This window comes from Rhinopithecus bieti, unplaced genomic scaffold (genome assembly GCF_001698545.2).
Source record: "Rhinopithecus bieti isolate Rb0 unplaced genomic scaffold, ASM169854v2 scaffold_30481, whole genome shotgun sequence".
NCBI classification, from domain to species: Eukaryota; Metazoa; Chordata; class Mammalia; order Primates; family Cercopithecidae; genus Rhinopithecus; species Rhinopithecus bieti.
The window spans coordinates 43,943-67,278 of NW_016813044.1; the positions used below are offsets into that span (position 1 = coordinate 43,943).

The 23,336-nt window shown below is 36.1% G+C and overlaps 1 protein-coding gene across 2 annotated transcripts in view; it reads left to right on the top strand.

Annotated features, from left to right (window-relative positions):
* The window catches only part of RNF145 (ring finger protein 145), a 52,779-nt gene that overhangs the window by 16,495 nt on the left and 12,948 nt on the right, over positions 1–23,336 (top strand). For both annotated transcript variants that reach the window (XM_017847619.1, XM_017847620.1), the window contains exons 4-6: positions 11,466–11,557; positions 16,596–16,831; positions 19,251–19,426. In XM_017847619.1, coding sequence (XP_017703108.1) covers positions 11,466–11,557; positions 16,596–16,831; positions 19,251–19,426 — 504 coding nt within the window. The remainder of the gene's footprint in view (positions 1–11,465; positions 11,558–16,595; positions 16,832–19,250; positions 19,427–23,336) is intronic.

Genomic DNA, 23,336 nt, shown 5'->3' on the forward strand with positions numbered 1-23,336 from the left:
TTCTAAAGGTAGGCTGTAGGAGCATTTTAACAATTATACACTTCATTACTTTAGGAAATCAATTTATGATGTATAAGAATCAGCATAAGATGCAGCCATGTGGAGTGAATGATTGATATACATTATCTTGTGAGGTTGATTGTATAGCTAAACTTCTGTCTCTTTAGCCATATTGTCTGTGCACCTAAGTCTGCTAGATCTAAATTTTAAGACTTGGGTCTCCCAATGAATATGAGCTTCCTACTTTGGAACAGAATGTTAAAATATAGGTGGACCAAAAGTGACACTATAAAGTAGTGGGTTGGAATATATTTTGGAGGTATAATTTCTTTTGAAACTTAGATTTTATAATTTTTGGTAGAAAGATATTTACCATATTAAAATATATTCCCAATTCTAAGAGAAGTGGCCACCTTGCATATAATAAGAGTACAAGCCATAATAAGAGTCTGAAACAGATTTTGGGGTAGTTGAAATTTAATCTTAGAAGTAGCATTTTTACATTAGTTAGAATTACATTGTTGAGTTTTTAAAAACATTAACTTTTCTGATTATAAAATTATGGCGCTCACTCTAGACAATTTTTGGAAAATACAGAAAATGTTAAGGCATTTAATACTTGTCTGAAATTATACCACCCAGAGATAGATGTGTTAATATTCTGGTACTTTCTTTCAGTTTTTAAAACATTGCTCAATTCTTACCACTTCTGTGGATATGAGAGGATGAGAATAACTAAAATCACTGGGTTTTTTGTCCCTCTTGTTGAAACAGGACCTCCAGTTCTCTTTAATGTTTTGTCTAATTATTTCTCAAAGTCCCAGGGTGTTTCCCGGAAGCTTACTCTTCTTGCATTTTCCTCCTTTATTCCTTTCTCTGCTCAAAATGGTGCCTGGAGGATGGTGTCTTACTCTTGAACTTCTGCCACCATCCTGCCCAGGGTAGGTCCTCTGATGTCAAAGTTGCAAAATCTAGAGCTGGCAGAGTAGTGTTGCATTTCTTGCAATCCTCACAATGTTTAAATCAAGCTGTGTTCCCTTCAAGAATAGAGACAGTGAGATTCCCCATTTTGCGTCACACAAGTATGTCACTGTGTCTTAGACTCCTTCATGAAAACAACTTAGACCTTGTCCTATAGCATCCCTTTCCATAGAGCCAAACTAGGAGTCCAAGCACCAATACTGACACAGACATGATGTGTTTCTCATCCTAGTACCACCATCCCCCACACCTCACACAGTCTGTTCATGTGACCTTACGCCGATACCTCTTGAGTCTCAGCTCAGGCTGAGGATGGAGACATTTTCCCATCTTTTTACAAGGTGGGAGTTTCAGAGGTAAAGAAAGGATTTTTCCTGACCATCCTTGTGGCTTTTTTAGCTTTTTAGTTTCAGTTTATGAAAATGACCGTTTCTAATGTTTCAAGTTTATTTTCATTACTAGGAAATTAAAGCTTATTTTAAATAATGGAATTTTATTTTATTTATTTTTATTTTTATTTTATCTGGGCTCACTACAACCTCTGCCTCCCAGGTTCAAGTGGTTCTCCTTCCTCAGCCTCTTGAGTAGCTGGGACTACAGGCATGTGCCACCACGCCCAGCTAATTTTTTGTATTTTTAGTAGCGATGGGGTTTCACCATGTTGGCCAGGCTGGTCTCAAACTCCTGACCTTGTGATCTCCCCACCTTGGCCTTCCAAAGTGCTGGGATTACAGGCATGAACCATTGTGTCCAGCCTCAATAATGGGATTTTATTAAGTTTTAATAAAATTTTATAGTAGGCAAAAATACTTCCTATTCTTATTTCATTTTGATTTTTTTTAAAATATTCCTTTGGGATTTACAGATGAAAAAAGGAGGTAGGCAACCAGCTAGAAAGGGACAATCCCAGACTTTAACTTGAATCCATGTTTCACAATCTAGTTCATTGCACTTCCGTAGGCAACATGGTTAGTGGAAAGGAAAATAGATTTTAGAATCAGACTTGATACAAAATGTTTCCTTACCTAGTAAATATGTTACCTCAGTAAGTTACTTCTTTGAAATTGTAGACTAAGCTTGTCCAACTCCTGGGCTGCATGTGGCCCAGGATGGCTTTGAATGCAGCGCAACACAAATTTGTGAACTTTTTTAAAACATTATGAGATTTTTTTTGCCTTTTTTCTTTTTTTTTTTTTTTCATCAGCTATCATCGTGTGTTTTATGTGTGGCCCAAGACAGTTGTTCTTCCAATTAGGCCCAGGGAAACTGAAAGATTGGATAACCCTTTTGTAGACAATGCCATCTTAGAGAGTTTGTTTTGGTGTTAAATGAATGAATTTCAAGATATGGCATATTTTAGTATTTTCCTCTTAGTATAATTTATACTGTATGATAGTATCTCACAAAAGGCTAGCAAAGATGTGCTATCCTTGAATTATTCATAACATATCACAGTTAATAAATACCAAGGTTTGAACATGTAACATTTGTAAGACATTGAGGTTGAAGGTTTTAGTTTTGAAAAAATAATGGTTCAGATTTCTGTGGAGCTTCATAAGCAAGTATCTTTTTATTTTTTTTTTTTGAGATGATTCTCCACTGTGTCCCAAGGTCATTAGTGAAGTGGTGCGTCATTGTTCACTGTAGCGTTGAAACTCCAGCACTTCTCCCACTGCAGCCTCTTGAATAGCTGGGACTACAACGTGTATGCCACAGTCTAGTATTAAAAAAAAATATTTTTTGTAGAGATAGGTTTCTTGCTATGTTGCCAGGCTGGTCTTGAACTCCTGCCGTCACATATCCTCCTGCCTCAGCTCCCAAATATTTGAGATTATAGGTATGAGTCATTAGGTTGCCTGGCCCCAGGTATTTTTTTTTTAAATAAACTTTATTGAGATATTACTATACCTGGATTAAAGTGTATAGCTCAAAGGGCCTTGTATGGTGGCTCACACCTGTAATCCCAGCACTTTTGGTGAGCCAAGGCAGCGGGATTTTTGATGCTCGAAAGGTATTGGAGACCAGTTTTGACCAACATGGTAAACCCCTTCTCTACAAAAATTAGCTGGGTGTGGTGGCACGCACTTTTAGCCCCAGTACTTGGTGGAGGCTGAGGTGGAGGATCGATTGAGCCTGGGAGGTTGAGGCTCAGTGAGCTGGGATTGTGCCCATTGCACTTCCAGGTCCTGGTGACAGAACAAGATGATCTGATAAGGGACTTGCATTATTTGCAATCATATCTCTGAACAAGAACCCTGTTTCAGAGAATACATATGTATACAGCTCAGTGGTTTGTAGTACATTCACAGAGTTGTGCAAAACATCATCAAAATTGATTTTAGATTTTCATCACCCCAGAAAGAAATGTCATACCCATTAGCAGTCATTCTCTATTTCCCACCACCCTCCCTGCCCCCAGCCCTTGGCAACTGTCAAGTCTATCGTCTTTTTTTTTATTGACCTATTCTGGATATTTTATATGCACTGAATTTCACTTAGCATGTCTTCAAGGTTCATCCATGTTGTATCATGTGTTGGTACTTATTTTCTTTTTCTGTTCATATTCCGTTGTACAGATACATGCCACATTTTGTTTATACATCCAGTTATCCATTGATGGACACTTGGATTGTTTCTATGTTTTAGCTATTATGAATAATGTTATGACCATTCATGTACAGGTTTTTGTGTAGACAAATGTTTTTATTTTCTTTGTACAAATACCTCGGAGCGGAATCGCTGAATCATGTGGTGCCTATATTTAACCTTTTGAGAAACTGCCGGACTGTTAAAATGGCTGCAGTGTTTCACATTTCTACCAGTGGTGTATGAGGCTTCCCATTTCTCTACATTCTTGCCAGCACCCATTGTTGTCCTTTTTAGTGGAGCCATTACAGTGAGTGTGAAGAGGTATTTCAGTGTGCTTTAGATTTGCATTTCCCTAATGGCTAATGAAGTTGAACATCTTTACATGTGTTCATTGACCATGTGTAAATATTGGAAAAATGTTTATTCACATCCTTTGTTCAGTATTTAATTGGGTTGTCTTTTTCTTACTAAGTTGTAGGAGTTCTTTAGATATTCTAGATATAAGTCCCTTATCAGATCTGTGATTTGCAAATATATACAAGTCCCTTATCAGATCTATGATTTGCAAATATATGCAAGTCCCTTATCAGATCTATGATTTGCAAATATATTCTTCCATTTACTGCAATCTAGTTATATCAAGGCATAGTTTATTACGCAGGAGAATCAGCACTTATAATAATTTTAACAATTAATTTGGTACTTAAAAAACTGGCTATATCCAGCCTCATTGGAAACAAGAAAAAAAAATTTTAAAACTAGCTTATAGAAAAAGACATTTGCAAATATTAATTTTCTTGAAATTTTCAAATTTCATAAACTTTTGAAAAGTTGGGTTTCTGTTTTCCCTCACATGTGTATTTACATAATGAAACTGATTATCTGGAAATGACTAAAAACTTGTGTAGAATATGTCTATAGAATGGATATAGCTTGCAGTTCGGAAGAATTAAATGTCAGAAGATTCATTGGCTCAGTCAATGTCATATGAATATTTAATATTAATATTCTAATTGAACTTACTAGAATTTGGTAAATGTCAGTTTAAATTTTTAAAAATTACTAAACTCTGCCTTGCATTTTGAGGGATGTAGCGAATGTATTTTTCTAGTACTAATCCCAGTAGAAAATTGAGACTATCCAGAACTAAGGGGGAAAAAAGAAAAACCATACATTGATATTACCACTCCTGTGAGAGTGTGGTCATTCCTGTGTGGGTGTGGTCACATCTACAGATGGATGTTTTTTCTAAACTTCAATATTCTTTTTTTTTTTTTTTTTGAGATGGAGTCTCGCTTTGTTGCCCAAACTGGAGTGCAGTGGCCAGATCTCAGCTCACTGCAAGCTCCACCTTTCGAGTTCATGCCATTCTCCTGCCTCAGGCGCCCGCCACCTCGCCCGGCTAGTTTTTTGTATTTTTTAGTAGAGACGGGGTTTCACTGGGTTAGCCAGGATGGTCTCGATCTCCTTGTGATCCGCCCGTCTCGGCCTCCCAAAGTGCTGGGATTACAGGCTTGAGCTACTGCGCCCGGCCTTTTTTTTTTTTTAGAAGGAGTCTTGCTCTGTCACCCAGGCTGGAGTGCAGTGGCACAGTCTCGGCTCACGGCTCACTGCAAGCTCTGCCTCCTGGGTTCACACCATTCTTCTGCCTCAGCCTCCCAAGTAGCTGGGATTACAGGCGCCTGCCACCACGCCTGGCTAATTTTTTATATATTTTTTTTAGTAGAGACGGGGTTTCACTGTGTTGACCAGGATGGTCTCTGTCTCCTGACCTCGTGATCCGCCCACCTTGGCCTTCCAAAGTGCTGGGATTACAGGCATGAGCCATCATACCCGGCCCAGTATTCTTAAATTCCTTGTTTTATTGTTAGATTTATGAACCAACATGTTGGATTTGTGTGTCTATGACTTGAGTTAAGAGCCCAGTAGAACTGGCTTTCAAAAGAAGAAAGTAATACTGTTTTTATTCTGGCTCTTGGGTGTGTAAGTATGGTTTCAAATGTAAAAATTTCCCCAAGAGTGACTTATGTGTAAAATATGGATAATTAGCTCTCCATTTTATGATGACTTGCATAATTCAAAATTGTAGATCGGGGCTGCTGTTTCTCAGGGACATCAGAATTTTGGGCAGGGTGTGCATTGCTGTGGAGGCTGTCCTGTGCATTATAGGTTGTTGACAACACTCTCTACCCACTAGATCCCAGTAACACCCTCTTCCCAGCAAATATGACAACCAAAAAGTGTCCCTAGACTTTGTTACATGCTGCCTCTGAGGAACAAAACTGTCCTCAGTTAAAAACTACTATAGAGGCCGGGCGCAGTGGCTCACGCCTGTAATCCCAGCACTTTGGGAGGCCGAGGCGGGTGGATCACCTGAGGTTGGGGGTTCAAGACCAGCCTGACCAACATGGAGAAACCCCATCTCTACTGAAAATACAAAATTAGCTGGGCCTGGTGGCACATGCCTATAATCCCAGCTACTAGGGAGGCTGAGGCAGAAGAATTACTTGAATCTGGGAGGTGGAGGTTGCGGTGAGCCGAGATCGTGCCATTGCACTCCAGCCTGGGCAACAAGAGTGAAACTCCGCCTCAAAAAAAAAAAAAAAAAAAAAAAACTACTATAGATAGGCCGGGCACGGTGGCACACGCCTGTAATCCCAGCACTTTGGGAGGCTAAGGCGGGTGGATCACAAGGTCAGGCATTCGACACCAGCCTGGCCAACATAGTGAAACCCTGTCTCTACTAAAATTACAAAAAGTTAGCCAGGCGTGGCACCTGTAGTCCCAGCTAATCGGGAGGCTGAGGCAGGAGAATCGCTTGAACCTGGGAGGCAGAGGTTGCAGTGAGCTGAGATCATGCCATTGCACTCCAGCCCGGGTGACAGTGTGAGACTGTCTCAAAAAAAAAACAAACAAACAAAAACTAGGTAAATTGTTTTATGTTTGTTTTTTGAGACGGAGTTTCGCTCTTGTTGCCCAGGCTGGAATGCAATGGTGTGATCTCGGCTCACTGCAGCCTCCACCTCCCAGGTTCAAGTGATTCTCCTGCCTCAGCCTCCCAAGTAGCTTGGAATGTTAAAATGAGTATTACCATTTATATTCTAAACTTAATTTTGACAGGAATAAAAGTGACCAGTTTCACTGTTTGACATGTTTTCTTCTTTTGAACATTATCAGATGCAGGCACTAAATATCTTGGAGGCTAGAAAGAAGCTAAAGAAAGGGTGTCAACAGTTTAAATTAACTCTGGGTAAATGAATTATTCAACTGCTAGCGCAGTGCTGAGGATATAGTAAGTGTGTTTGTGTGCGTGTATGTGTGTTTAGTAGGCATATAAGGAAATACAGGTATTTGAACATCTGAGATTTCTTGTATCAAGTGGTGCTTCTTGTTGCCGGTATTGCAAACGATAACTTGGCACACCTTTGTTTTATGTGAAAATAGATTAGGTTTCTTTGGAATTAACGTTGTTTGAAAGCTTTAAGTAAATAGCCAGAATGTACAAGTTGTTCCTAGGTTGTCCAGTGTGTGAGTCAGATTGCTGAATAAACTGTTGTGAAAAGGTCTTTAATTAGCTGAAGTGGTAAGCTACTAGGTTTTGTTGTTGGTACCCATTTATTTTTTGTAACATGTATACTTCTCTGTATAAGCAAGAATTTTTCTAATTGCAAGCTCTGAGGCCCTTTTCTTTTTTTTTCTTTTTTTTTTGAGACAGTGTCTCACTCTGACCCAGGCTGGAGTGCAGTTGTGCAGTCTTGGCTCACTGCAACCCTTGCCCCCGCCAGGCCCACACAACTGTCCCACCTCAGCCTCCCAAGTAGCCGGGACTATAGGCACCACCACGCCCGGCTAAGTTTTGCTTTTTTTTTTGTAGAGACGGAGTTTCATCATGTTGTCCAGGCTGCTCTCGAACTTCTGGGCTCAAGTGAGCTGCCTGCCTTGGCCTCCCAAAGTGCTGGAATTACAGGCTTGAGCTACCGTGCCTGGAGGCCCTTTTCATAGATCTTGTACATTCCTTGTGGCCCCAATTTGAGTTAAAGGAGAGGAGGCTATTATACAGGACTAGGGAAGTAGATTTTTCAGAGATTTTTTAGTATTACTGCGTTGGGGTGATTATCAGCCTTCCACAAATGAAAAAACATTTAAGAAGGGAAATATTTTATTCTGTTATAAGTAGATTGGCAAGAATTCTTGTTTCCGAAGATCTTAAAACATCCTACCATTTAAGTCTTCTGAAATGAAAAATTGTAATGCTTCTCTTGAATAGCTCACCTGAGTCTTAAGAGAATCATAAGATGTTGTTAAAAGTTAGAATTTTATGACTCTTGCCTTGAACTAATTTTTCACCTAAAATGACTCATGGAATTTTGGATAATTCCCACTTTGGATCCTTTGTATTTAGGCTTACTGTCTTGTTTTTCTTACGTTGTGAATGACCATCCCTGTTGGGACTGAGTCACCAAGAATTCTCAATGCCAGCATGAGATACCTGGAAGTTGTGCATAAGTTAGATGTAGAGATTTTTGTTAACACTGATTCTTATTTCAGTTCTTCTCTACAGTTTGGGATGGGATGCCCAGATCCTCCTTTTAGAAGTGACAGCTCCGTGGTGGTTGTGTGGCATACTAGATAGTTTAGCTGTCACCAAAACCATTGCCTTGACTCTGGCATGCTAAGCTGAGCTGGCCTGAAGAGAGAGCCTGCAGGCTTTCTAGGCCTGGCTGTTTTTGCTGAGGTGGGGCTTTTTGGTGCGTCAGGCAAATGGAGGATTTTGGAGGACTGTATTGAAAGAGAGGAATTGAGCAACGGGGAAAGGTTCTAAGGGGCCTAGGGACGATATTAATTTTGAGGCTATGATGAATGATACAAAGACTCAAGTGGAACAGGAATGTGGGGGGCAGTACAGTATTGGAGAGCTAATCCTAGGATCCTAGAGAAGGACAAAGTAAGAGAGCAAGTGGGAGGAAACTGCTTAACATCAGGGCTGTCACTGTGGCCTAAAGGTTGATTATTTATTCTTCTGGAATGCAGACCTCCCTTAGTGTCCTAGAATCACAGCAAATCGCAAAGTAATGAGTATGGAGAAAGTAAAAAGAATTAAAAAGAAAGTAATGGAAAGGATTAGAAAGTTGAGAGAAGGCTTAAAAAACAAAGGAATGAAATATAGGGTTGGATAAAAGATAAGGAAATAGTTACATTAAAAACTTGTATAATAACCATATGAAATAGGAGAGGTAAAATAAGTAGTATTTAAAATAAAAAAGTAAAAGTCACATAGAAATATTATTAGTTTATTGAAAAAGTTAGAACCTAGAAATAGAGAATAAAATATGTAATTTTAAATATGCTGTGAACTTAAAATCTTTTTATGTATCAATAAAAAAGACTTTAAAATCATCATAGCATTCTATATTTTTCTTACAGCACTGATTATCATCATAATTAAATAATTATAGGACTAAGTATTTATCTCCCCTCCCTGTTTGTAAGTTGCATGCTAGTATGGACTGTGCAGTATTAGCAGAGTCTAGCAGAGTACCAGCACTTACGTATTCAGTAATTTCTTTTGAGTTAAAAGAAACAGAGAATGTTAGTTATCCCTAGAAATTTTGTTGTGTGAAATTAGAATTTAAGATAAGAAACTAAAGAAAGACAAAGAAGTTTTTAAAAAGAGGATAAACTAGCGTAGGCTATGAAATAATGCAGAACAGTTAACAAATGTCTCAGCAATCAGAAATTCTAGCACGATGTTTTGTTTGCTGAGCTTTATTATAAAATATTAATAATATGTGACAAAACCAAACAGTGGAAAGAAAACATAGTAGGGACCTCAATTTGTCTCTTTTCTTGTCCCTCACACAGAGATACTTGGGACTAAGGCCCTTCTGGGGGACTTTGTGGCTTTCTCTTTGGGGATAGTGCACTTGGAGCTGATTTATCTCCCTTTTCTAATGTAAAATTCATATAACATAAATTTAATCATTTTAAAGTGAGCAGTTCAGTGGCATATAGTACATTCATAATGTTGTGCAGCTGTCACCTTTATCTAATTCTAAAACATTTTCGTCACCCCCAAACAAGACTCAGTACTCGTTAAGCAATTACTCTCATCTCCCCTTCTCCCCAGCCCCTGGCAACCACCAATCTGTGTTTTGTCTATATGGATTTTCCTGGCCCCTGTTTAAACTGTATCCATTGGAGAGAGATATGCTATGACCAAAAAGAAATTATTGGACTTTAAAGGTCTGGCTAGTACTGATACTCAAAGTTAAAATCTCTTTTAGGTATAAATTTGTTTTTCAAATAGCATTTTAAAATACTTTGTATTAATAGTGTTTATATTTGCATTTTATTCTAATTTCATAATTCTTTTAATTTTTTAGTTTTCTATTCTAACTATGTAATTCCATTGATGGTTACCTATAATAATCAGATATTTATGTGTTATTTGTATTAGTGCCTTTCTGCATGAAAACAAAGTTACTCAATATTGCACAGTTGACATTTTGGACTGGATGTTTTGTTCTACGGGCTAGCCTTTTCACTGAGGAATATTTAGCAGCATCTTTGGCCTTTACCCACTAAGGGCTAGTAATACCTCTCCCCCATTGTGACAACCAAAAATGTTTCCAGATGTAGAATATCCCCTCAGGAGCAAAATTGCCCCTTGGTTGACAACCACTGCATTAAAATAATTCTTGAAAATTTGGTTTTCTCTTTCAGTAGAAAGAGACAATTAATACATTATGTGTTAGAAACTGTCATCTAAGAGTGATCAAGGAGAATTGCTAGATCACTTATATAACTTAGTCATACATTTTTATAATCTCAGAAACTGTTTTAATTCTTTTTAAAATTTTAGTTTTAAGTTTTGATTCTTTTTTGGGAATACCCTTCTGGCTGATTGTGTAAGGGTCTTTCCTTGTTTGGCTATGCAGTGCTAAAGGAATTCCACTTGATTGCCTAATGGGAAGTCATTTCATGGAAAAAGTAAATATAGCCATATGAGTTTGTTTGGAAATACTTGAAATGTTCTCTTTTAAATACAATGAATAAAACACTAAAAGTTGAAAAAAAGAGGGAAGACTGTTTTTACACAAACTTCCCTTCTTTGATGCCAAAAATACTTTAGACAAACTGTCTTCCAGTAGTACCATTTAACTTACTGATAATAAATTAAATTCTCCCTGGTTGTGCTTCCCGCCTATTTTCTGAATGTGTAAAGGCTCTTTGGTTATTACTTAAAGCTTACTATTTCTCAGTAGTCACACGTTAAATTAGTTGAATTTTAAAAGGAATATTTTATTTGATCTAAAATTTGCTTCAAAGTAAATATGTAGCCTAATTAAATATTATAATTATCATCTTAGATTTCATATAGAGTTGATAATTTTTAAGGATTATACTGCTATCCCCCAGTTTTCTAACTAGTTTGTGGTTCTACTTGGGACTAATAAAATATAATTGGGGCCAAAACTTTGAGGGAAATAAGATGAGGGTGGGGTGTTGGTGGTGGAAGATAGCCAGAAGAGGAGATGTTTAGTGTCATATCACTAGATATCATTGGTTAGTGTAGCAGAGTTGAGAGAGATCACCTCTCAATTGGGTTTTTACTGAGCATAAAGTATTTAATAAGGTCATGAGAAGAAAGAAAATTTCATAATGTGGAACTTTGGCAGCTTTCTCTGCATGGTAAAATTCCATTTCATAAGTTGTGTCGGTTTCTAATGCACAGAAAACAGAGATGAAGGCCATTTATGTGTAATACTTCATACCTAAATTTTTCCTTAGATATGGAAAAGGGGTATCAGTAACATAATATGCTTTTATAAGCATATTGTGATTCTGCTTGGAATGTATTTCATATATACATTCTTATCAATTTTCTTATTTAGGGACTATGTTCGGAGTGAACTGGAGTTTGCCTATGAGGGACCAATGTATTTAGAACCTCTGTCTATGAATCGGTTTACCACAGCCTTAATAGGTAAGTATTATAAAAGAATTAAAGTGTAGGTAGGAACCGGCCAGTCCTACTAACTTATAAAATTCATGCATACTCTTTTTTTTAAAAAAATGGAATTCTCAAAAGTGATTCATGGTGACTTTTTCCACATATAACCATTGTTTAGTGGTTTTTTTAGTTCTTCTTTTCCCCATGTATAAGTTATGTATTTATAGTCATATTGTACATAGCACATAGTTGCTTGTGCTTTTAAGGGTTTTTTTTAAGTATTTGAGAAGATTAATTTTTAAATAGAGATCATTATTACTTTGAAAGTTTAAAATGAAACTTGTAATACCTTAAATGTACTTATTGCTGTTGAAAGCCATGACCTTATTGTCAAAAATAAACGTCTGGAAACATCAAGAACTTGAGATGTGATTGAAATATTCAGATAGCAGAATGTTAAAAATAGAAGTGTTGGCTAAGGTCTGAAAACAATATAGATACAATTTAAAGTGAAGTACCGGAGCCCCGCTACCAGAGTGTACCATGCCAAAATGCAAAAAAGGAAGTGAGAGCAAACCTGTTTTCTGACTTTGAAACTCACCCATGTAGAAGGTGTTACATGGCCTAATATTAGAGATTAGAGGAGGGTTTCTTCAGAGAGAACTCTTTTTTTCTGAAATACTTCCCCAGCCCTTTACACTAGAGGATTCAGTGGGGGACCATTTGGGGAGTTATATGTCTTGTGTAGTTAAGACAGGAATGCTGTGGACTGGTGTCCGACTCACACTGGAACATCTTTTTTTTGTGTGTTACACTTCTATTTTTATTTTCTTACATTAAAAAAACATTTTTAAATAGATTTCTGGGGAACACGTGGTGTTTGGTTACATGGATACGTTCTTTAGCAGTAATTTCTGAGATTTTGGTGTATCCATCACCTGAGCAGTGTATACTGTACCCAATGTACAGTCTTTTATCCTTCACCCACCTCTCACCTTTCCAGGAGGCCAGAAGTCCACTGTATCATTCTTGTGCCTTTTCAGCCTGCAAAATCTAAAACTACATTGTCCAAAACTAGCCACATGTGGCTGGTAAGCACTTGCCATGTGGTGAATTGAGATTAAGGTGTGCTGTATGTGTAAAGCATATACTCAGTTTTGAAGACTTGGCACAAGCCAGGTTAACTTTTAATATGTCTTGTTAACTTTTAATATAGATTGAATGTCTATATGATGATGTTTAGGATATGCTAGGTTATATAAAATATATTGTTGATTTCACTTGTTTCTTTTTACTTTTTGAAATGACACTAATAGAAAATTTTAAATTATGTATGAGGCTCACATTATAATTCTAATCTGATATAAAGGACTAGCAGTAGGCCAGTTGCTTGTTGAGTGTTTTGATTGTGGAGTGAAAATGCCTTATAGGGTTTTCCTGTATCTTCTGGTACCGGAAACTGTGGAGCAAACAATGTAAGTTTCTTGTAAACTAGACAAGGGCCCCGAAAGTCTGTGTAGGATTTTCTTAGGTCCTGTTCAAGCAGGCCTTTTAGGGAGATGAGAAGTCCTCAACAGAGATTGACCTTCCAGATTCCCAGGAGCTGAGAAAAGAGCCAAAAATGGCCAGTGGAGGGTATACACCAAGCACCAAGGGTACTGCTGCAGGTGAGAGAGCCACAGTGATAGGAACAGTTTCAGAGCAACCCATAAAATTGTCCAGGGGAAAGTGAATCAGTTTTAGATACCTCAAGTCTAGGAAGCACCAGTACCAGTACCGGCCACATCGTTTTAAGAGTCCCGTTAAGTAGGAACCTGCCTACTTCCCTCCTTCTCCTTCTTCCCTACCCGCTTCAGTCCTGGGTGAGTCAGAGGAAGAAGTGCTAGGTCAAAAAAGAGACAGAAGCCAGCTACAGGCTCTCCACTTCCTCTCCGAATTGCAGGTTTTCTATCTTAAAGCATAAAGGTCAAAATTAATGCTTTCCCTAGAATGCCTGAACTCTAGAGTAAGGGATAAGTCCCAATTTTAAATGTGTTTGAAAGTTTCGGTTATTATTAAATTGAGACAGTAACCTAAGCTAGAGTAGAAAAGTTATGGGACTTGCCTTGGATTTTATCTAGGGGCAGGAAAACCACTAATCTTCACAGAGTGGATTTTAAAAGACAGCAGAGGACAAAAATAATGTTGCTTTATAACTATATCGTTATGAGTTGGCATATTTATTAATGGTGACATTCAATAATGAACATATTTGCTAAGTTAGAAAGCTTGCAACGTTTTATTTTATGGTGGATATACTTGTATTATAAATATGAAACATATTTCTTAAAACTCTTCTTATTGGTGGCCATGGTCTTCTGTTTACTTAGCTAAGATTCAACTTTCCGAAGTCCATAAACTATTAAGGAGCATGTTTTCTTCCAACTTTGATTTTAAAATAATTTTCTGGTGTTTTTCTTCATTTTAATAACAAACTTTTTTGAAAAACTAGGTAATTTTAATATGCCATGATTTCTTAGGGTTGCAAACTTCTTGGAGATATTTCTAATAGTGGAATCCTGAAATCTAAAGAGTACATTGGGATTTTGGTTTATTCAGAGTTAAAAGTTGAAATAGGCAAATCAGAAGACAAACAACTTGTTCTTTTGGAACTTCAGGGGAGATTCCACTAACAACATATGACTCCTTCCTTCTTCTGCCTCAGCAGGAGTAGTCTTCTCTTAAATATACCATATGAGTCATATTCTTCTGTGAAAGAAGATAAAGGAAGCCTGTAACCCCAGCACGGGGCGCCACATGTGCTGGCATAGACTTAAGGGAATTTTCAGAGCTTAGAGGAAGTTTACATTGTGCTCAACAAGGACATTTAAGTTTCATAGCTATAAACACAGTGGAAGCCAGATCATTTGGTGGCCTCTTGTTTTCTATATAATTAGGAGTTTTTCTCTTCTTTATGCCTTTATGATTGTTTTTCACATTACTTTAGTATCAGTTTTTTAAAGGCCAAAATTAATGCTTTGTGAGATAAAATACCGTATGTGTTTTATGACATAGTAGATTGTTGTGTTTGGTCTTATGTAAAAATGGTTGACATTTTTGTATTTTTCTAATACAGATTGAATTTTCCTTATTCAAAATGCTTGGGACCAGAAATGTTTTGGATTTCTGATTTTTTTAGATTTTGGAATGTCTGCTTTATACTACTGTTTGGAAACCCTTAATCCCAAAATCTGAAATCCAAAATGCTCCAATGAGCATTTTCTTGGAGCATCATGTTAGATTTTAGGGCATTATGGATTTTAGATTTTGGGATTAGGAATATTCAACATGTGTGTGGATAGAATACAAACAAGTCCCAATTTTTCGTTTTGGTTTTCATTGACAAGAAGTGAGAAAATATGACTAATGATTCTAAATTAATCTGGAAAATTCAGTAATCTCCAAGAAATTCTGAAAGAAGCAATGAGAGAGGATTTGTCCAATCAGTATGATGAAACAGGGTGGTACCATCATTAGAATAGATCACTGAAAACAAAAAGTAACAAGTTCTTATACAGACCTAAATATGTAAAAGATTTTGGAGTATACTACAGTGACATTTCAAATTAATGAGAAAGGAGTGGATGATTCCAGTAGCCAGTTTTGAGATAACCAACTAAACATGTACAAAAAACAAACTTAGATCTTTATTTTCTTATTCCACAATAAGTCAAATGTATTAATTTTAAGTTAAAATTAAAATTAGCTAAAAATTAAAATTACTAAAAGAAAATACAGCTATTTGTATAATCTTGAGTGGGGTAGCCATGTAATAAACCATGGCACTAAAGGTGGGTACCATTAAGAAAAAAAATGGTTTGACTCTTTTCAATACATACTTTTATAAGAGAATAAAGTTATTAAAATATTAAGACAAGGGGCATATTAGAAAATGCAATGTGACTAAGGATTAATATTTCGATCAAGCAGTAGGATATGTATTCTAGTAGAAAAATGGTCAAAGAATGTGAACATTTCACCAAATGATTGCACATGTTTTTATATACTTATTGATAATGTTCAGTGCTGCTAGTAACCAACAAAATGCCAATTAAAAAATTTAGGAAATATTCCCTGTTCTTCCCCTCTCTAAATTATACTCACTATGGCAAGTTAATAGAAGAATGGCCACATTATACACTGGTAAATTGTTGCTGGAGGGCAGTCTGACAGTGTGTCAAAGTCTTTAAAAATTTTTTTTTTGGATTCAGTAATTCCTAGCCTAAGAGAATATTAGGAAATGTGTTCCAGGTAGTTTGTATATACAAGGATGTCATAATGTAAAAGCTTATTCATATAAAGCATTTTATAATTCTGGAATATTTGGAAAAGGCTAAATGCGAATATCATGTCACATACTTTCAGTGTAACCCAGGGTGTTCTTAGGGGCTGCCTTTGGGTTGTGGGATTGTAAGAGACTGAGAGTTTTCTTTCCCATTCTGTTTCTCTGTGTTTCTGGGTTTAATATAATGACCATGTGTAATCCCCAGTGAGAAGAATTTATTTAGTTTTTAGTTTTAACTTATGATTTAGTTATTTGGGGAGGTTTACATGGTCCTCCAAAAACAAAGATTAAAAAATTCTCAGAACAAATATTGTTGCAGTATGATCTTGAACAAGTGATTGTATGTTGGATTTTATGCTTTCACCTATAGACCAGAACAGTTACATATTGAGTACCTTTGGAAAAGAAGCTGTGTATAAACAGTAGCAACTGAATTGTCACAATACTGAACTAGACATTGTTTAAAGTTTTCTTCATATTATACATGCCATCACAGACAACCAGTGGAGATTTATGTTGCTCTTTCCAGATCAGCCCTAAGGAATTAGCGTTCAAAGTTCACAGAACTTGTGAATATGTAATTATAGTCAGATGGAGTTAAAGTTTGATTTAAAATATTATCTACGAGATTTCAGTTAGACTTCTTCAAAAGTTGTGTTATTATCCTTATCAACAGTGTTTTTTGGTTGTTTTTATTTTGTGGATGCCGAATGCTCAAAATTAAATGTATTCTATTCCCCATTTTAGGTCAGTTGGTGGTGTGTACTTTATGCTCCTGTGTCATGAAAACAAAGCAGATTTGGCTCTTTTCAGCTCACATGCTTCCTCTGCTAGCACGACTCTGCCTTGTTCCTTTGGAGACAATTGTTATCATCAATAAATTTGCTATGATTTTTACTGGATTGGAAGTTCTCTATTTTCTTGGGTCTAATCTTTTGGTACCTTATAACCTTGCTAAATCTGCATACAGAGAATTGGTTCAGGTAAGAATGACAACCACGAACACGTAGATAAAATTCTACATAAATGTTCAGTACATTGTAGTTCATTTTTAGTTCACAGTTATGGTACCATTCATTTTTACAGTTTCAAAACAGCAGCTATTTTCAGCTCAATTAGGAGCATCTGAAAGATTGTTGATTATGTTCTGTTGAGAAGGCAGTAAAGTGAAGTGGTTCTCTTAAAGCAGATTTATCTGAGATCATACCCTGATGCTGCTGTTCACTAGCTGCGTAACCTTGTGATAATTGCCTTACTTTCTGTAAAATGGAGCTAATAATGAAAGCTGTGCTTTCCTCATAGGGTTCTGTGAGATTTAAATGAGTTTTGTACCAGACAATGCTCCATATGTGTTAGCTATTGTAATGACAAAAATAATAAAGAATTGAATACCTATAAGTCAAATCCTGCTTTTTCCTTCTGATTATAGTCCTACTGTGACTACAGTTTCTTCCCTTTGTGTGCCTAATTGAAACAGAAAAGTTAAGTAGTTCGGGGTTATAATATGATAGATTTCATTTAGATATAGTACTTGAACTATGTTTGCCAACATAACATGCTTTTTATAAAAGTTTCTCCCCTACTTTTTTCAGTCTTTAAGGTAAATTACTCGCAGATACAAATAATACACATTTGGGAAATAAATGTTTCTCTTTGGTTTAATTGATAGTTTGTAGTCTATAAAATAGATTTTAACCTGACTTGGTATAAAAAGAGAGTGTTAAAATGTCACTGTCTTCCACCTCTTGACTGTGTCCTTAAGGTACAGGAAACTCTCAGATAGAACAAACTGATACAGCAAAGTGAGGTATTCTCTTATGGCCCCAGGGGCAGATCTTTGAGAATACTTTCTCTAAGCTTTTGGCCTTAGCCTGATTCTATCTTCGTCTTACACAGTGATTAACTTGGGCAGTTTTCCCAGGAGTAGATCTTCCAGAAACGAGATTATTTCTGCTGTCAGTGAAGAGCGGCTTCATGGGGAAGCAGGACAGGAAAGGTTATAGTTGTATTCAGGGTAAGAATGACAAATTTAAGATATATATTTTTTCTTTCAATTCAATCTTACGAGGGTTATCTTAGTTTGTAATAAATAATGAATATTCAGTAAATATTGAATATTAAATATTTATTGAATAACCTCAGCCTTCATTTTTTAATGTCATATTTGGTTGGTTGCCATAAGATTCTTACATCAACTAGATGTAGCTGTTGGAAATACAGGTTATAAAATGTGTGACCAGGAAAGAATTAGATAAGCAAGAAATAGTGGTCTGTTTCTTGAATGGAAAGGAAGAAAAGTATTCTCTGCGTCTTAATGATCAGTCTGCCTGATAATAATTTTGCAGTTAGTTGGGCAGTTTCCTTTTTCTTTTAATCTTTTCTCACTGGGGAAAATAGAAGTTAATAGACTGGGTTGTAGAAAAAGCCTTTGATTTACTGATGAAAGAATTTTAAATTTAGAATAATCTGCAAGTCAATTTATTTTAACTTAATACTTAAAGATCTTTATACCTTATTGAAACATTCTGGTATCACATTGAGAGATTCCAGCAAAACCGGTTGACTGCTAGATTTTGGTTTTGTAAGCTGCCAGGCAGAATTCCTGCTGTGTTACCAGGGTCTGGTCCCTGACATAGAAGCTCTAGAAACTTGGTAACACCTATGCTCTTAGATTGAATCAGATTCTGTGATTGATTTTTCCTAGTCAGTTTCATAAGAAGAGTGTTTTATAAACTGGAAAACTAATTTAGTGAGTTGCAGATTATTAAGCCTTTTTTTTTTTTTTGTAAGATATATCCTTTTCCTAGTGTTACTACATTTGGCAAACCAAATGGAAAACATAGCTTGATAAAACACAGTAGGAGGAAGGGGAATTGATGTGTATGGGAGAAAAGACTTGCTAACTATCTTTGCTCTGCAAAAAATTTTTCCAGTGATTAAGTACTCTTCTTCATTGAACTATTTCTCATTTGTGACATTTCTGAATAAACCCGGAAAGTTTTTACTTTTACTTTTTTTACCCTACTGCCTCAAGCAGTGTTGTATCAATTCATTCTAGTCCTGATTATTTTGATTAGACATGAGTATTTACCAAGTCTTCTCAAACTGCCTTTTAAGGTTATTTTGTACTGAGTATGACCTTATTTTGACCTTATCCCTGAACTATTAGGGCAATTTGTTGCTATCAAATAAGTGTGTGTCAAGTGTTAATAATAATGCAAAATCAGTAAGTTTTAAAAAACATACTATTTGTTAACTAGGCTAACTTTAAAGGAATTTAGCTGAAACAGTCTTACAATAAAAGAAAAACTAATATTTTACTTCTGATTCGACTCTTAAGTGTTTCTACAGTGTTTATTGGTGGTGATACAAGAAGTTTTCCTGTCTTATATTTTTATTTAGGTAGTGGAGGTGTATGGCCTTCTCGCCCTGGGAATGTCCCTGTGGAATCAACTGGTAGTCCCTGTTCTTTTCATGGTTTTCTGGCTCGTCTTATTTGCTCTTCAAATTTACTCCTATTTCAGTACTCGAGATCAGCCTGCATCACGTGAGAGGCTTCTTTTCCTTTTTCTGACAAGGTAATTAATAAGAGCCTATGATACTATGTATAACCTTAGAAAGAGAAAACTGATCTAGGAATAGTAAGTTTTTCAGATTACTTTTATTCATGTTATAGAACTTCATATTTTGTTAAGATAGGATTTTCATTCACTGGATTCCTAGGTTTGGCAATGCAGGGAGGTGCTGATATAATAATGTGGTTTATTTGACTGCACTGTGGACCAGAGTGTAGCAAATGATTTGTGGAAAGGTACATAGCAAATTGTAAAAGTATTTTTTCACTTCCAAGTTAAAATTATTGGGTCAATCAGAAAAAAGTATATTATAAAAATAACATTTATCGAGTATTTAAAATGTAGCCATACCATTAAACACTTTGCCTCACATTAATCTTTACAGCAACCCTGAGAAATAGGTGCCTTTATTATAATTACCATTTTATAGCTGAAGAAACTGTACCAGGAATAACTTGCTCCAGGTAACACTGCCAAAAGAAGCAGAACTGGCACTCAGACCCACCTGAGTTCAAACCCTGTGACTTAGTCTGTATACTTTGCCTATGCCACTGTTGCCTTCGGTATCAAGATAGAGTCAGATAATTGGTGAAATGGGTCAATAATAGTACTTTACTGTCTAACCCAGGGGTGTTCAGTCTTTTGGCTTTCCTGGGCCACATTGGAAGAGGAATTGTCTTGGGCCGTACATAAAATACACTGGCACTAATGATAGCTGATGAGCTTTAAAAAAAAAAAAAATCGCAAAACAAATCTCATAGTATGTTAAGAAAGTTTACAAATTTGTGTTGGGCTGCATTCAAAACTGTCCTGGGCTGCAGGTGAGTCAGGCTTGTTCTAACCCAAAATAATTCTAAGACTCAGTTTTTAATATTTAGGGGTTTTTTGTTTTGTTTTTTAAAATCTCATGTCATGTGAGTCCTTTTCCCACTTTATTGTGAACTTAATGCTAGATCCACATTTGTTATTTTTTCTACTCTTGAGTTTGAATCTCACTTTCTCAGAATCTAGTACATGAATATACATCTTGGTTCCCTCACTCATTGTCACTTCAAAAAGTAGGGATGAAAATCTGTCCTCCTATAAAGTAAATGTAGGTAGATAACAGTTTTAAGTTCTAGTTAATAGTCATTGTTTCTCAGCCATCCAATATGATGGAAGACTGTGTACTAAGTGGTGTAGGCTATGAGAAATTTAAGACAAGTTTACTATCCTTAAGGAAAATGTTACAAGGAAAGCATTAACACAAATGTAAATAACATTAAAATATACGGGACAAAACCTGTTTTAACAAATAAGTAGGATAAACTTATATTGGTACTGAATCAGATTTTGAACTTTCTAAAAATGAGTAACAATCATAAGTAGTTTCTATAAACATGCAGTAAGTTGATGTCAAAGTCAAATACATTTTAAGGATTAATTTAGTATTAAGTAAATTTGCTATTTGTTTTTGATATAAGTATTTTGTGCAAGACTTTTTTTTTCGAGATGGAGTCTTGCTCTGTTGCCCAGGCCGGAGTACAGTGGCACAATCTCGGCTCACTGCAACCTCCGCCTCCCAGGTTCCAGCAATTCTTCTGCCTTAGCCTCCCAAGTAATTGGGATTATGGGCACACACCACCACACCTGGCTAATTTTTGTATTATTAGTAGAGACCATGTTCATCAGGCTGGTCTTGAGGCGCTCCTGACCTCAGGTGATACACCCACCGTGGCCTCTCAAAGCCCTGGGATTACAGGTGTGAACCACCATGCCCGGCCTGCAGACTTTTAAAATGACCCAAAACGTAATTGAATTTAAAGAGAAAGAGAAAGACAGTTCTGTGGTTAGGATAATAACCTCAGCGTGGGACTGAATTGGTGGTGCTTTAAACCAGATTGTTACCCGCTGCAAAGCACAGTAAGATGAGGTATAGCATAGTGCAATAGGCTTAACAATTCACTAAGCCATGAATGAATTTGGACTTATTTACAAAGTAAGAAAATAATACTGGGATATTTTGTGAAGTTTAGATATCTTGCTAACGTAATTTTTTTTTCTTCTTTTTCTATGCATAGCCAGGATAGATTGCCTTTTTTCATGATAAGAATGTTGTAATTTGCTTTGAGAAGTTCCCATATTGGTTCTTTTGTTAATTTATATCTCTGTAAGAGTTGTTCTCTGTTCTTACCTATGCTTTTGTGTGCTGGGTAATGTTTATGTTACTTAGTCGAAAAACAACATATTTAGAAAAAAGGATTGGAAGCTTACCAGAATACCCTGACTAAACAAACACACCAACCAACAAAAAAGCACACAAGATCAAACTGCAAAAAACAAAAACAAAAAAAAAAAAAAGCTTTTTTTGCAGCCAGAAAGTAGAAATTAAGATGTCATAAAAATGAGTTACTGAATGAAGAGAGGGCAAAGAAAAGTTTTATAAATTTCCTAAGCTCTTTCACTTCCCCAAAGCTAGGTCGAAACCTTTGGTATTTAGTATGCTGTCTTTTCTAAAATAAGATAAAAGGAAAGTGCTATATTTGAATACGTAATTAAATCATTTGTGTGGGTGTAAAATTTTCTCTAAATATGGAGAAAGGTCCATAAAATAGAGAAGTAGTATGGACCTTTGGTTAAATTTTCAGCCTTTTCAATGAGAAGTAAAATTTTAGTTTGTTTTCAGTCATGGTTCTTATATTGTAAAATTACACACAATTTGTTTAAAATTGTTACTATATAATGATTTCAGTGTGAAAATGCAAAACAATTCAGAAATTTAATTTGTAGGAATGTCATAAAAGTAATGATTTTTTCTAGTTATTAGCCACCATGATTGGTGGATATTTTGGCTCCTAACAGAAAGACTTTTTTTCTCATCATAGTGTACGTTTGTACCATGTAAATTAGATGCTTTCACGTAAAAACCAACTTATAAGCAATTGTGTAGGAAAGGTAACTTATATAGAAGCATGGAGCTGCGTAGTAAAAGGCAAGCACTGATTGCCTGAATGAATTCCTCATCTATATAAGTAAAATTATTCTTTGAAATTTAAAACTTAAGATGTAGGTACTATATAAGGGCTGGGAGCATTAGCTCAAGCCTGTAATCCCAATACTTTGAGAGGCCGAGGTGGGAGGATCACTTGAGGCCAGGAGTTTTAGCCCAGTTTGGGCAACATAGCAAGACCTTGTCTGTATAAAGAATAAATTAACCAGGCGCGGTGGCACGCTCCTATAGTCTTAGCTACTTGGGAGGCTGAAGTAAGTGGATCGCTTTTGCCCCAAAGTGCAAGGCTGCAGTTAGCTATGATTGTACCACGCTCTCCAGCCTAGCGACAGAGCAAGACCCTGTCTCAAATATATACATACATATATATATATGTATATATGAAAGATATGGTGTGAATGCTGAATCCATCTCATTAGTACATAATAGTACATGTATTTATAAAATACACATAAGTTAATATCTAAGTTCAATGAAAATATTTGCGGGCTCTAGTAGTATCATAGCAAACTTTTATGTTAAAAATTAATATTAAAATTATTTTAGATAGTCTTGGAGTGAATTCTTGGGCATGCTTTTGAAGTAACCCCTTTTTAAAAAATGCGTTTGTCTCAACCTAAATTTTAAAATGCCAGTCATATGTAAGATACTGATGGATTAGAAGGAGTGATACACCCTGCTCCATAGCAGTTTGGTCAAATAAGGAGTTGCAGCAGGTATTCATATTATAATGTAGCACAGTGAACAATTTGAATAGCCAATATTTTTCAGGAAGAACAGTGGGCAACTGTACAAACTTCTTTCGAATACTTGTCAGCATGCTAATTATATATTTCTTAGATGTGAAGATTTAGGCTCTTTGAATTTTACTGTATTTGAAGATGATAGATTATTAAAAATAAGACTTTGTTTCAGATCTGGTGC